The sequence below is a fragment of the Schistocerca cancellata genome, chromosome 1 (genome assembly GCF_023864275.1).
Source record: "Schistocerca cancellata isolate TAMUIC-IGC-003103 chromosome 1, iqSchCanc2.1, whole genome shotgun sequence".
In the NCBI taxonomy this organism is placed as follows: domain Eukaryota; kingdom Metazoa; phylum Arthropoda; class Insecta; order Orthoptera; family Acrididae; genus Schistocerca; species Schistocerca cancellata.
Genome location: NC_064626.1, coordinates 812751493 through 812768336, shown reverse-complemented (window position 1 = coordinate 812768336; position 16844 = coordinate 812751493). Strand labels below are relative to the sequence as shown.

The window sequence follows — 16844 nt, the reverse complement described above, 5'->3', positions numbered from 1 at the left end:
ACATGGAATGGACTGGACCCTCTGGTCCAACTGAACCAATCATTGACTGAAATGGTTATGTTCAGCTACTTGGAGACCACCTGCAGCCATTAACAGACTTCATGTTCCTAAACAACAATGGCATTTTTATGGATGACAATGCATTATGTCACCAGGCCACAACCGTTCGCAGTTCGCTTGAAGAACACCCTGTACAATTTGAGCAAATGACTTGGCTATCCACATCACCCAAAATGAATCCCATTAAATGTTTATGGGACATAACTGAGAGGTCACTTTGTGCACAAAACTTGTACCGCAACACTTTCACAATTAAGCATGGCTGTAAAGGTAGCATGGCCAAATATTTCTGCAGGGGGCTTCCAAAGAATTGTTCCGTCCATGTCATATCGAATTGCTGCATTAGACCAGGCAAAAGGTGGTCTGACACGATATTAGGAGGTATCCCATGACTTTTGTCACCTCAGTGTACACATAGCTTGAGGCAGGGTAAGTAACAGCCCATCAATGACTCTGCTCCCCCAATGGTGCAGTTCCCACGTGTAATACCTGTAATAATAGTATTAGAGAATCAAAGGCAGAAACATCAGTAGCAATGAAATTTTGAGTTGGGCTTGGAGGCATACTCACCTAATGGTTAAGGTGACGGCTCACGATAAGCAGGAAATGCAGGTTTGTGTCCCAGTCTGGCACAAATTTTCAGCTGTCATTACAAATTCATATCACTGCAGCTTTAGCATATCTGAACAGTTTTCACATATACATACCCCCTGAGACTGAGTAAGCCACAGACCTCCCGACCCAGTCCAGCATAAATTTTCAATTGTCACTACAGATTCAAAACTGTATTTACAAAAGGTCAAACTATCTTCTGGAGGACCGCATTGCTCCAGGACCAAATGCATGAATCAAACTGGTAAAGCTGGTATTCATAATCATTCTGTCATTGCCTGTAGGTTTAAAAGGTATGTATGTACTACCTGACACCAAGGTGTTTCTTCAAGGAAAGAAACCTGAGTAACTGAACACAGATTGAACAGGACCAGATTCATGTATTCATTCAAATGTCATGTTCCACAAACCTTCTCAGGAATGTAGATTGACTCTATGGTGATAGATCTGACTGCTTTAAACAATACAATGTAAATGCAAGCTTTCCCACATAATGAAACCTCAAAGAAGAAACAGCCTATAACCATTACAGGAAGGAAGTGGGATGAGCCAGACACTAAAAAATAGGTTAAAACCTTTGTCCAATTAAACTGGGCAGGCATCCTGACACCACACAAAATGTCAATTACTGTCGTGCAGTTGTTTCGTCACCACCTAAAACGGGGAAGTCCCTCAATAGGACAAAGGTTTCCCTCCCATTAGCATACAACACATAGGACATTAAAACATGATGCACTGTAACTGTGATGCCACAAACACTGTATATTGGTCGGTCTTCTTGCCTCAAGGGATGTGCATGCATCATTGGGCAGTAGCTGACAAGAAGGCAAATTAGGACCACTTTGTCCCTTCGTGGAGTTCCAAAGGAAGTGGACCATGGCAGAATAAGAAAAAACTGTCTGGGGAGGGCAACTGCAACTCAGAGACACTGAATAACAACAGCACTCAATAACCATCCTTATCATAAAACTTATAACAATTAAAAAGTCAAGAATGATGAGCTGTTTCCAAAAGCCGCTTAGCTCTATGATTGTGCTTTATTCCAAACTACCAGTTTCATGGCAGTATTGACTCATCCCCAGGTCTGTAATGCTCATATTTTCATAATGTAGGTGGACAATTATGGAGAGCCCCAGCTTCTGGGAAGTTATCCACATTAAGAGTCAAACCACATTGCTCAGTTGTCATAATAAAATTGGATACACCCAAAAGATGCTTGTAAGAATGTTCAAAGCACAGCAGCTGAATGAGCCAGTCCAGATAACATCTCATAGGACAACAGCTTTATAAAGCCAATGTAAGTAAAACTTAAAATCCCATGAGATGTGAGTACTTCCACCATACCGCTAACAGGCAGATCTGTTGTAAGCAGCCCATGGAGGCTGGCAATACATAATTTTACACTCACTTGTTTTATACAGCTGTTGCCAACCGGATCTTATAATGTATCCTACAGGGTGTTTGTTATCTGTCCTGGCTCATTCAGCAGTCATACTTCGTACATTTTGACAAGCTTCCTTTGTGTGTACCCATTTTATTATGATAGCTCACCAATGTGGTTTGACTCTTAATGTGGATAACTTCTCAAAATCTGGGATTCTGTAATTATGCATCGTACTGGTGTGAAAACAGTAGCTGCGAATAAAGCAATTTCATACAGCTATATAGGATTTGGAAACATTTTTTATTGTTATAATTTTTATGATAATTTGAATAGTTATGAAGTGTTCAGTGTTGTTACTGTTATTCAAATGGCAGAATAGTTGGTCTGACTGACCGCAACCTCTTGTTAACTCACTTCCAGCCACTGCTTTTTCCACTCAGCCAACACTCGAGATTTATAAGCAGTTGATTTCGTCACTCCCATCTCATCAAGCTGTGATATGTGCAGAACGCTGCTGTTTTTCTGGATCATAATGTAGCTTGACAATGTAGGGCATGCAGTCAATACAGCCACATAGTGGAACAAGTTTCATACATTGGTATTAAACTATTACATTAAGTTTCAGGATTGCAGGCAGATTACAGCAACTTCTTCCCATGATATTTCACCTGGCAAGCATTCAGCTATTTTGACTTGAGTGTTTTGCACAGGAGATTGTAGTTCGCATCATTAACTTTATATCAAAAATTGGTGCAGAGACACATCATAAAGGCAGGCACTACGAGCAACCCCTGTTGAGTTTTGTCCCTTCTTTGAATATTGCTCGATCTACAGTGTGCAGGCTCATGTGTAATGGTGATACTACATGCACGCTCTGTCAGAATGCACATTCATGGAGTTAAAATTCAAATATCAAAATTAATAAAATTAACTGTCACTAGACACATCATTAGTCATAAAATGTTTTCTTTCTGAAGAAACTGAAGAAATCACCTTATCCATGCACTGTGCACATTGTCTGACCAACGTAGGCTTTGTCACACTGGCAAAGTATTCTGTAGATTACAGCCCTTCGCAATCCCAGATTGTTCTTTGCCACATTGAGAAGAGCATACGTCTTTTTAGGTACATGGAAGATTACTTTCCTTAAGATTCTGCCCAATTTTGACGAAATATTGCTGACGTATGGGAGGAATGTCCTGGACTTGAACTGCTCCTTCTCTTGATCTTGTGGGTGGTCACATTTCTTCTTTTTTACAGCTGTGCTGATTTGATGTGGAGAGTACCCATTGTCTTTAAACATAGATTGTAAGCACTGCAGCTCCTTTCAAGGCTGTCTACATCATATTCAGCTTGTGCCTGGTTCGGCAACATTCGAACGATACCCATAGTTTGTGACGGGTGGGGGCAGGTAGACACCAGCAAATACAGGTCTGTATGCATGGGCTTATGCTAAACAGAAATGAAATGAAATGAAATGTCATGTGACGAGGATCTCCTGTCGGGTAGACCGCTCGCCTAGTGCAAGTCTTTCGATTTGACGCCACTTCGGCGACTTGCGCGTAGATGGGGATGAAATGATGATGATTAGGACAACACAACACCCAGTCCCTGAGCGGAGAAAATCTCCGACCCAGCCGGGAATCGAACCCGGGTCCTTAGGATTGACAGTCCGTCGCGCTGACCACTCAGCTACCGGGGGTGGACTATGCTAAACAGAATGCCCCAATGATCCATTCACTTTCCGACTGACCACGATGCCCAAAAATGGCAGACAGCTGCCCTCTCCACTTTCATCGTGAATCTGATATTCTTGTGGATTGAATTCAGATGCCACAAAAAGTGTGACAGTTGTTCTTCAACCATGGGGCCGCACTACAAAAGTATCATCCACATATCGACAGAAGGCTTTTGGTTTAAGTTCTGCTGAATCAAGCGCTTTCTCTCCTCACAGTCTTCCATAAAATAGTTTGCTACCAGAGTGGAGAGAGAACTACCCACAGCAATGTCATTAATTTGCTCAAAATGTTAACTGTTGAATAAAAAGTAGGTTGAGGAAAGGGAAGTGACTTCAGACTATTAATGAAGTCACCAGAGTTGTGAATATGACATGAGTAGTTCAACACCAAAAGTCTCAGTAAAAACGCAAGATGTTTAGCTAAACCTATGTTGCAATGCCGATACTGCTGACCTCCTTTGACTATCTTTGGAAGATCATATATCCATGGTAGAACAGAAAAAAATTAAGACCTCACAGCTCTGTTCCATCACAGGGCATGAAAGATGCACTGAACATGATCACCACACTCATCTTTTGTAGCCGAGTAGATAAGCCACAGCCGAGTACTGTATCTCTACAGGACATTCCACTGGTTATTTTGCCATGGAAATCTTGGGCTCAATGATATCCTTCTGGGATTCAGTTATTAAAGAATTGGTGGAAATACATTTAATGGAAGATCTTATTAATCAAGACAGCAGCTTGCAACTGGATAAGACGTGGAAACCAGCGATTTCCTTCATTTCTCTCGAAAGAAAACATTTTATGACTAATGATGTGTCTAGCGACAGTTAATTTCATTAATTTTGACAGTTCAATTTTCCTTCTGTGAGTGTGCATCCCAATAGAGAGCACACATGCAGTATCACCATTACACATACACCCGTTCATCATAGGTGAACAATATTCGAAGAGGGTGCATAAACTCGATAAAGGTTGCTCACATGGTGCCTGCCTTTGTGCATGCTTCTCTCTGCCATTTCTGATATAAAGTTAGAGATGTGAACAAGCAAACTCCAGTGCAAACACTCATCTGAAGATGGCTGAAGGGCTGTCAGCCAAAATATCATGGCAAAAGTCAACATCATCCGGCTGCAATCCCAAAACTTCATAGAATATTCTTTATGCCGGGAAAATTTCACGAATCACATGGTATTAAACGGTTTACAGTCAACAAGCTGTCACGTGTGATTGGTAAGACATACTAAATACACTGTTATACACTGTTAAGTTAAATGTCACAAGTGTTTCATATGCATATCTTGATTATCTGTATTCATAGTAGTCGGTAGCAGCATGTTCTTGGTGATAACAGCATTAAATTCATGTATGTAAATGTCAGTAGCATTATGTTATAAAAAAATATTTTCTTGTATCCACAGAACTAGGGAGCGTAATGACATTAATAGGTATTAGCATCATTAGCTAATATTCTGAGAAAAAAAATAAAAATCTGTCTGTGCATTATTGTCCACATAAATGTACATAGCTATATTACAGTTTTTTACACTATAGTGCAGTATTTTAGATTAATTTAAAACTTATTACTGATATTTACACAAATACGAATTTAATACTGTCAGCTCCAAGAATGTCTGCTAAACAACAACGAAAAGAGGGGTTCTGACTTTTCAAATGATAAAACAATTAACAAATATATCAAAAGTAGGGCGAGGAACTGCTCTACCATTGTTACATTGAATGAATTTCTTATTGCACATGATCTGGCAAGGAATATAATACTTTATTATTATTGCTGTTCTAGGAAGGCTTCAAATATCTGCAAAAGTGCACAGTGAACAAAAAATAAAACTGTGCCCTCCCAGTCATGAGCTTCAGAAACACTTTCAATCAAAAAACAAAATGATAAACAGCTGATGCTTCTTCTCAAGATGTCAGGATATATTATGTTGTTATTTTTGGGAAAAAACACAATGATTTGACAACTATTCCAACAATTTCTTGTGAAGGACACTTGAGAAACCTCTCCTCTAACAGATACCATTACATCACAGTGCATAAACATTAGAAATTTTCCTAACTCATAGGCCAGTAGTGTACAAACCCTTGATACTATGAGTACTCTAGCTGCAAAATTGAGTATGTTGTTACAGTTAGAAAACTACTGAAATTTTAGCTAACTGCAGAACAAAAAGGATTGATGACATAACTTTTAAGTCCTATATTTCTAAGCATCATTTATACACTGAAGAACCAAAGAAACTGGTATACCTGCCTAATATTGTATAGGCCCCCCACAAGCATGCAAAAGTGTCATAACACGAACTGGCATGGACTCAACTAATGTCTGAAGTAGTGCTGGAGGGAACTGACACCATGAATCCTGCAGGGCTGTCCATAAATCTGTAACAGTACGAGGGGGTGGAGGTCTCTTCTAAACAGCACATTGCAAGGTATCCCAAATATGCTCAATAATTTTCATGTCTGGGGAGTTTGCTGGCCAGCGGAAATGTTTAAATTTAGAAGTGTGTTCCTGGAGTCACTCTGTAGCAATTCTGGACATGTGGGGTGTCGCATTGTCCTGCTGGAATTGCCCAAATCCGCCTGAATGCACAACAAACACGAATGGATGCAGGTGATCAGACAGGATGCTTACATACATGTCACCTGTCAGAGGCATATCTAGACGTATCAGCAGTCCCATATCACTTCAACTGCACACACCCCACACCATTACAGAGCTTCCAACAGCCTCAACAGTCCCCAGCTGAAATGCAGTGTCCATGAATTCATGAAGTTGTCTCCATACCTGTAGACTTCCACCCGCTCGATACAATTTGAATCAAGACTCGTCCAACCAGACAACACGTTTCCAGTCATCAACAGTCCTATGTCAATGTTGATGGACCCAGGAAAGGCGTAAAGTTTTGCATCATGGAAACCATCAAGGGTACATGAGTGGGCATCCAGTACTGAACCACATCTCGATGATGTTTCATTGAATGGTTCACACGCTGACACTTGTTGATGGCCCAGCAGTGAAATCTGCGGAAGGGTTGCACTTCTGTCACGCTGAATGAATCTCTTCAGTTGTCGTAGGTCCTGTTCTTGCGGGATCTTTTCCGGCAATGTCAAAGATTTGATGTTTTACTGGATTCCTGATAATCACGGTACACTCATGAAATGGTTGTACAGGAAAATCCTCACTACATCACTACCTCGGAGATACTGTGTCCTGTTGCTCACGCGCAGACTATAACGCCATGTTCAAACTCACTTAAATCTTGATAACCTGCATTACAGCAGCAGTAACTTATCTAAAACCTGCACCAGAGACTTGTTGTCTTATATAGGCTTTGCCGATCGCAGTGCCGTATCCTGCCTCTTTATGTATCTTTTTTATTTGAATATGCATGTCTACACCAGGTTCTTTGGCTCTTCAGTGTATTTTTACTGTATGGTGCACTATAGTTTGGACACACCAAATTTTATTATTAGATCATGAAAACTTTCAAAAAATTTTGTCCACATTTTCCGCCTAACATAACAAACAATTTCACGATTTTTAACCGTCTGCTCATAAAAGACCGGCCACTGGATAATTACTTCTTATCTTTTCAAATCTTAAGCTAATTTCTTTCATTATGCATTTGAAAACTAAAGTCCATATCCAAATAAAATGATTAAATGTTATTTTGTTAAAACATGAATCATTGAAATTTTCACAAACTGACTACTTTCTGCCATTTCACACTTCCTTTACATGATCAACAGCAATCTTTTCTTTTCATATTGTTATTCAATCTTGGTGATTCTACTCAATGTGTAACATAGATATACAAACCTGTCAGCTAATGCTTTGGCCAGTAATTCTTTACGCCGTCGGTTCTGTTCCTCCATCATCTTATGACGCATTTCAAATTCATCCAATATAGAAGATTTACTGGCCTGCTCCGGAGAAATAACTTCATAGCTTTTATCTTCCTTAATCTTCAAATAAACTGGTCCATGGCTCGGGCTAGCTTGTGTGCTTGAAACACTACTAGTATCTGATGAAGATTCTGTCCCATTTGAAACTCCACATCCTGAATCAGCTGAACTTACTTCAGAAAGTAATGGCAAGTTCTCTGATGTGCTTTTCACATCAACATCCTGCAACAACAAAAAAGATTAATACACATTAAAATTATTTACATTTAATGTTTACTGTTAAAACTAAATGATCACATTTGAATATGCTAGCTAAAAAAATGTCACTGTCTGGACAGTGTCTCTGTAGGAGTTGTTTGAAGACATCTGTCACAGTGCGGTCATTGCTGGTGATGTGCAATCTCAACCATAAAGCATCATCATGGCTTGCCATACTTTTCTTGAGCCAGTGGAAAAATAATCAAGCCAAAAATAATCTGCATATACTCTAAAATTGTTCTTCATGCTTTTGCCCTTATGAACAAAAGGTTCTCAAAAGATGAATAGCCACATAGCCATTTGGACTTCCTACCTGCAGACCAACACTTGTTCCACTAAGGGGCAGAATGCCGCTTAAGCTGGTTTCAGGATGTTGGGAGAGATGCTTCAAACACATGGTGGATCACACTTACTGTATGATCCATTGATTTCTCTGAGTTCAAAATTGGTCAGCAGGCAGTACATAAACCATTTTGTTTTGTTTTCCTGTCATCTCAGTGGACCCTTTTTCCAGCCACCTCTACCTGTTGGTTGAATAAAATGGGCAAGTGGCCACTACATTACCTTTTTCTTTTTTTCAAATAGCTCTTTTGCAGTGCACATTAAATCAATACTTCAATTCTTGCAGCATGCCTTCTTCTTCCTCTTTGTCCATATTCATTTCAGATGTTCAGATTTCTGCTTCCAGAGTTGTTTGATGTTATGAGGCTTTTTTTCTTTTTCTTTCTTCTTTGTCCCTTACAGCTACTTTCTGAATTCTGTTCCCCAATAAATTCCTGTTATGTGTGCCCATTATGTTGATGTTTGCTTCTTTGAGACAATTTAGTATCTGTATAAATCCTGCTGGGTGTTTTTCCAGTTTCATAAGTTCATGAAAAATTTGCTTCATAAGCCTTGTCATCATGCATTCTAACCAAATGTTCAAAGAATGACATTCTTCTTTTGTGGATTGCCTGTATTATGTTCTCTACAGTTTCACAGATTTCTTGGTTAGGTCATGGACTGTTGTATTCTGTTACAATTGTCCTTGGGCCAGGTATGCTTCTAACCAGCCATCTTCCTATTTTCATAATTTTGTTTATGCCACCTTTCTGCACTAGTTTTAGTGTTTCGGTGCCATGAATAGCTTCACATCTCACTACTGTATTATAATGTTTAATCCTGATATCCTAAATAAAGCCTTTTAACTGCTGATGTTTCTGGTGTTCTGGAACGTGATGTTCATCTTATTTGTTCCATCTCCAGACTGACTACATCATTGTTGTTCATGCTAAACCGCTCGTCTAAATACCTGAATGAGCTGACGCTCACGATTTTGTTTGGATTTATGAGTAAATTTTGTGGGCAATTTTTAACACTCATCATAAATTCTGTTTCTGTGAAAGAAACTTGTGAACCAATTTTTCCTGCTTGTACAATCAGGTTTTCTATCTGGATTTTGACATTTTATGATGCGTCTGATAACAAGACAATGGTCTCTGTAAATGAGAGGCAATTCAGTTACACTCTATTCACCTTTTCTAGGATGCAGTTGCAAAGCATCCCCTTACCAGCCTCCTATAATTTATCTTGACGTTTTTGTAGAATTCTCCACAGAACCTGACTTTGGATGATATACTTTTTAATATATCTTGTTAATGTTTGTAGTTTTTGGCTCAAGATCGATTATTTCTTAATATTGATGTATGATTTTCTGTCAATGGAATCATACATTTTCTTGTAATCTACAAATATAACTCTTGTATCTTTGTTTCTCAATTTGCAGAATAGATTTTTTTTATTCTAGATCAGTTCATTGCATGATTTACTTCTCTGAAAACCATCTTGAGATTCTCCTAGTTGTGGGTTTAGTCACGGTTCTGTATGACTGAGTAGTGCTTGAAATAAAATTTTGAGTCACTTGCAAAAGCGATATGCCTCTATAATTATTTGGGCCATTTTTATGTCCTTTCTTGTGCAATCCTGCAGATTTTATCAACAGTATTATATTTTTAAGTTCAAGAATGAAGTCTTCTTTGAGGCCTTTCCTAAATCTGCCTTTCTGAACTCCAGTTTATAAGTATCATATTTCAGAAGCTTAGTTCGTCTCTTTAAATTTTGAACATACTTCAGGCTTAATCTTAATTTTAACAACAGATATGTAGTGGTCTGATTCGATATTTGAGGACTCTATATAGTGGTGTGGGCTGGGTATATTTCCAGTGGTAGGGAACTTATAAAATGGGACTATTGTCGGGAATATTTCTTTGGGCCAGGAAGATTCCCGGAAATTAGGACTTTGTGAAAATTTTTAGATTTTGAATGTTTCAACAGTTATTAACAGTTAAAGAACTTTAAAATTAGGTTACCTAAGTAAATTCATATATTTTAATCCAAGATATATCGTTCCATGCATTAATTTCCGTGCAAATTCCAGGCAGAACATCATTTACCACACCTCTGGCAGAAAAAATAATTTAAAATATTCACTAGGCCTAAAATTTTTATGCAAGCTGAAACCACACATTTCTCTGAATGAAACCTACAATCCCTTATGCAGGTGGATGCAGATCCTCTAAGCACAATGAGTGCATTTCAATCTTCTTCAAAGAATTTGTTAGAAAGTTCATGTAATGAGATTGGTGAAAACCTCATCGTCGAGCACTTTAACGGTGGTAAGTTTACGATGCAGATTGTTATCCAAGATGGAATGTGTGTTTTACAGTACCTGCTTGGATATTTGTTACAAGGGTGGGGGGAGGGGGATGAGGAGAGGTAAATGTCACTCATATAGATGTACACTCCACCTTCGGCCCAACCCCCAAGACCCACTGAGAAATCCTTTCAGTTTTACGCAAGGTGACGAGAGTTTTTTAATGGTACATTTCTAAATTTACATGTGCTAGTACAGTAATACTCCTCCTGCAATAATTGGCTGGAATTGCAACAATAGATAGATTGGCTTCCTTGAGTTGGTTGACACACACAGTCTCTGTACGATCAGTACCTCTGGCATAGGGGCAAGTCATTTCCTCAAGTACACTGTGTGACCTATGTCAATGGTACAGAAAGACAATGGACTGAATAATGGAACAGGAAGATATCAAGAGGAGGGACAAGATTTTCTTCCTGCTGGCCAAAATCAAGGATGTCTACAGCAACTTCTAGTGGCTTAGCCCAAGATACTTTGGACTCATATCCCAAGACACCATTCATGTTGAAACATAGTGTTTCCTGATCAAGTATGTTTATTCATCTAGTGGCTACTGTGGATACCACTGCTTGTTTCCAGTGAAGATAATGGGTGATCTTTCTCTAAATATAAATGGGTTGTAGTTGATGCCTAAGGGGCTGGCTTAGTGGCAAATAATATTCTTAGGAAGATGGTATTTCCCAGCACTTGTTATAAAATTAATTTCTGAGAGACCTGACCAGTAAGCAGAACCTTTCAGCAAGTGCAGTTAGCGTTAGCAGGAAACAGCCAATGGAAATGCCCAAATTCTGTTGCTGAGTGGGTGAAAGGACTAAATGTTAAATGAGATCATGGAGCTTCTTGAACTCATAAACTCAAGGAACCAGTTGGCAGCTCTTTTGGGGCTGCAGGAGGCAAGTTTTGAGCACTCTGGGTTATAGGCGGTATTGCAGAGTGTATTTTGGAAGTCGACAGTCAGTGGGCCCTAGTGGTCAATAAAGCTATTCTTCTTATGCAGTTACATAAGAGTTCAGAAGTGCATCCCCATGCAAGGGCATTGGAACCAGCTTAACCACTGGCCCTTTTCACAGTGGATGCTGCAGTTTAGTGGGCATACAAGAACTCTGTAGGAAGAGGCTACATAGCAGAGGGTGAAGTCATTAGCTAGCTGCAGGTGTTTAACAAACAAGGCAGACTTGGTGAGATGTACTGAAAAACAATCAGTTTTGTTTGTTCCAGGAGAAAATTGAGATGTGATGTTTTTGTGTATGCTGCTTCTTTTTGACCTTAGACTGTCATCCTATGGTTATGGATCAGATTATTGGCAAGAATTGCTGGATACCAGCTGGACGCAATGTAATAACAGCTGGAAGAATTGGCAACATACTGATCACATGTCTCGTGGCCATAGATTGCTCTTCGTACTGCCATGTAAGCAAGCAGCTGGTCGGTCAAAAACTAAGGCCAAATCAGTGAGTGGCGTTTATTAATCTTAAGCTATCTTCATATTTTTAATATGTGGTGATTAGTCCTGAATGTGAGGGGCTTTTCGTTTCACCTTTTAGTACTTGCTCTGGGTGGTTACTCAAACTTGGAAAAAAAATTGCCTGAGAATTTCAAATGTGAGGAGAAAGATGGTGTCATGAAGCTCCTAATAAATTACTGGTTAGTGGGAAAGGGAGGTGGGAGCAGCAAACCATGATAATGACTTTTCTTTCCTTTCAGCTGAGCTATATACCAGCCATAGGCAACAGTTTAAGCAGTTTTTAAACACCAATAATTTATACAGAATAATATTCATATAAGTAACACTCTTTAAAGTATTTAGTATTTCAAAATTTGTGATTTACAGAAATCAATAAAATTCAATTTCAGAGATGGTTCAAAAACAGAATTCCCTGAGATTTTATGAAATTCCTGGAATTACCTGATTTTTCCAGGTAAAATGAAATTCCCTGAGAATTCCAGGTTTTCCAGAAGAATCGTCACCCTGTTGCTCCATCACTTCTTCCACAACCCCCCCCCCTCCCCCCACTGCACAGTGTATGAAATGTAGGTAAACAAGCTGAAGAGATAATAAAAATATGTGGATCCTATCTTGATATACTTAAGAATTACTGGTGCATCAAATATCAGAATTATGATGGGTATTATTTCCCGGTAACAACACATTCTTCTGACCTCGACTGCTCATCCATCTCTCAGTCTCTGGAGTTCTCCATAACAAATATGCATAATTTCGCACACAACACCATGACCTAACTGAAATTTATACTGCTGTGCACCATTTAATTAACACTGCATTGTCACCACAGGAGGATGCTTGACATTCTGTGATGCCTTCCCCAGGCAAAGATGTTTCAGGGATTCAAGTATCCCAGCAATCATTTCCATGTCTTTCCGAGTAAAGACTTTTCTTAAATGTCCCCAGTTTCCTCTTTATAATTAAAAATATATTTGTAATTTTTTACTAATTATATTTTTCTTATTAATAGACTATAAGGAGGACTATCCTGCTTTACTCTCTTGGCAAAATGGAGGATATTACTACCCAGCAGCCGACCATAAACTGATGGGATTCGTAGATCCCGTACAGCTCGCCTAAGTATCTATGAAAATTAATGTTGATCAACAAATAGCTCTGCTTCATCTGTACAAAACTGACTTACAGCTGGCATCCCACATGTCATAATAATTACTGTTTCATATCAACAGCAATACACCCTGTCAGCATGAGGATTTTTTGTAACTGACATTCTCGCAACGCAACCAGTTGATCCAGGATCCCCTCTTACCGTGAGACGTGTTATCTTATTCATGTATCTGTCTCTTTTACTTGAACAAATCAAGGCTCCACGCCTGCTTGCACATTTGCCCAGCAGCTGCATATGTAAGATGCACAAAACTTTATTCTTAAGCTATCATTTTCTGTGTCACAACAATGTAATTACCAGTACATGAATATTTATCATAGCTGCTATGATGATAAGAAACACAACAATAACAGAAATGATAATGATAGTAGCTATAGCAATAATAACAAGCAAGCTTAAAACAAAGAAGAAAAGTGACACGCTAATTTAAAGGGGTAGCTGAAACTGTTAAGTCTGTGATATCTTACGGATGGTATGGGAAGAAAAAGACTACACATGCACACAGTTCTCAATGCAATCTCCAAGTATATCAACTAGGCTATTCTAAGAAAGCTACAAAACAAATTTGTGACTCCATATATAACAGGCTTCCCTAATATAACATCTTAGGAAACGAGACACTTCAGCTGCCGGAGACTGTAGTCATGTCCATTAGTTGCATTTTTGTGTGTGTGTGTGTGTGTGTGTGTGTGTATGTGTGTCATCTGTTTTTCAACAAAATTGGCTGAAAATTTATTTATGACGGTCTTTTTGTTGTGCCTATCTGTGACTTTGTATTAAATGATTGATGAAGGGACCATTGGGCCCTTGATTTCTAAAAATTCTATCCAAAATTAATATTCAGTGTCCACTGTGAAAGGATGAATAACTCAACAAACAGAGGATAACTTAGAGAAAAAATACATCTAACACTTGCACAATGTTAGACAGAAATCACAAAAGTAGGGTAACAGTCAACTACTCATTAGGTTAAAGATTTACTGATATCCACAAAACAGATTTTCACTATCAGTTACTTCATATCTGCTCAATGCCACTTTGGCCAGGAGTACAAGATGTTTACATGAGGGTAAGCTATTCCAAAAATGGTCAATAAAGTACCCAATCAAGCATGTAATGGTATAATCATATTGTCATGGCCAGTCTAGCTTGTACAACTGATTTCTTAGGGCCCGCATCTCGTGGTCGTGCGGTAGCGTTCTCGCTTCCCACGCCCGGGTTCGATTCCCGGCGGGGTCAGGGATTTTCTCTGCCTCGTGATGGCTGGGTGTTGTGTGCTGTCCTTAGGTTCATTAGGTTTAAGTAGTTCTAAGTTCTAGGGGACTGATGACCATAGATGTTAAGTCCCATAGTGCTCAGAGCCATTTGATTTCTTAGGAGCAGGTCTGATGATAATGATATGTTTAAAAAACATCTGTTTGATGTTATTCGTGACTGCAGTAATGTATACACTCTCACAGCTCACAAAAATGCTATTTGCCACATAGCTAAATATTAGCTTCATTTAGGTCACGTAGCTGTATGCACTGTTTAAAGAAAGTTTGCCACCAATCAATATCATCTTGAAGATTTGTGGTTTAATGACACACAATATGTCTGGTTATTTTCCCACTGCACATAGGTCAGAAACCTAAATGTGTGTGTATGTGCCACATACTGTGAATAGTGTATAGTGAATAGTGTTTTATTTGTCTCGTAACATACAATTTCTAATCATATGATTAGTGTACAGGAGACACGTCAAAAAGATGGATAACACAACTTAGGCCTAATTGCTACAAAGAATTTTAACATTAATATAAACTTTTATTTTTCTTTCCTCCCTTTTGTGAAGGACAGCAACATTTACACACAAGACTATATGTAAATTTATTCTGCTCAAATGTTCAGTTCATCCTTCATGAACTCCTCAACAGTGTAGAAGCAGCGTTTGACAACTATATCATAAGGCTTTGTTTTCAGTGTCTCTAGGTTCATACTCAGAACATTCTTTCCTTTTAGTTTGTAATGAATTTTCATTGCCATATACTGAGGAGACTGTGCATATAGGTTTAAGCAATGAGTGGGAAGCATAAAACTGTCTTTGTTTCTTGTGTTATACGTGTGATTGAAACTTTTTTTCTCGAATAACTCTAAATTACTGTCATGTGGTTTTTCAAGAACCATACTGCAAATATCATTTGTCGCAAAAAAAAGTTTTGACTTGCTGCAGCATGTCACACTATAGTTAGCACTACATTTTGTAAACTGACTGTGAAATGATCGGTGGAACAACATAATGCCCAATTCATTACTACTATGTTAAACAAATTCAGAAGGACAAAACCACTATTGAGAAAACCCTCCTAAAATTTGGAGAAAAAGCAAACTTGCTGCCATGACAATACAAAAATTTACACCGGTCTATTACAAGACAGTTAACTGTATATCATTTGTTCTGGCCACCAACTGCGATAATGCCTAAATCACAGATCTATTTCTCACTTCGGGCAGAAACCTAAAAAAAAAAAAAATCGGTTGTTATGCTTATTTATCCAAATTCCTTACTTTGGTTTTGTACAGCAGTGCCTTATCTGGAATATCGCCAGATCTGGGTAAATTAGAAGTGCTTCGCGGCTTCTGCAACATTCTTAGTCGCGTAACATTTTTCCTTCCTGTGCCATTAATTTTATCTTGCTGTTTCAATACATGGCTACTACTTGGATGGGCTGCTTTCCGAGCTGCAAAAATGGAATTACAATGAAAATGTTAGCTGGCGATTTAAAAATCCCTCCATAACCTAAATGGAGCACAAGGCAATAAGTTTCTCACAAAACAGCGCAACGCTATTAGCATTTTCTATCGTATTCTATCATTGTCCCTTAAACTGGTTTTTTCCTATACCTTCCACAGTTTCTTCTGTCTGTGCAAATTTCCGAAGATCTTCTTCAGTAAACCCAGCCCATCTTTCAGCCATGTCAGTTTAACATCAACAAAGATACGTCACCTTCTATCTCTGGTAAGTATTTTTTCTATCATTTTTCAGAAACCAGTACCCACAGACAAATAATTCATACTTTCTTGCCCCTACACATGGCTTGTTTCGATTGTATATCTTCTGTTTCAAGAAAGTGGGCTTCGCCTTTCTGTTAACGAACGGGCTTGAGAGATTACAATTATAACTTTTTCCTTTCTAATTTTAAACTCAGTTTTTCCAACGTGCTACATTTTACGTAGCACGTTCGTATTTATTACATCAGTTACCCGTCATCACGAGTTTTCAGTTTTGCCTACACTGCTAAACGTCAAGTCTGCAGGACTGACAACACGTCTTTCTTTCGGAAGTGACAAAACTTACCAATCTATAGGTAAGATCACACACGCGCCAAAGCTTGTGGCTCTCTGTAGTGTCAAGTGGAACACATGGTGATGGCCATAATTGGGAGAATTTTTAAGTGGAAAAACACCTTTTGGAACGCCTAAAACAACTTAGTTCAACCACATTTGCACTTTAAAAACATAGCAAATTTTGGGGAGAGAGAAATCAGTAAGTTG

The 16844-nt window shown here is 38.7% G+C and overlaps 1 protein-coding gene across 1 annotated transcript in view; it reads right to left on the bottom strand.

Annotated features, from left to right (window-relative positions):
- The window catches only part of LOC126188151 (RAB6-interacting golgin), a 59463-nt gene extending 42856 nt beyond the window's left edge, over positions 1-16607 (bottom strand). Inside the window, exons 1-3 of the mRNA XM_049929658.1 lie at positions 16194-16607; positions 15858-16030; positions 7642-7949 (exon numbers count right to left, since the gene is read on the bottom strand). Coding sequence (XP_049785615.1) covers positions 7642-7949; positions 15858-16030; positions 16194-16266 — 554 coding nt within the window. The 5' untranslated portion in view covers positions 16267-16607. The remainder of the gene's footprint in view (positions 1-7641; positions 7950-15857; positions 16031-16193) is intronic.
- Between the last annotated feature and the right edge of the window lie 237 nt (positions 16608-16844).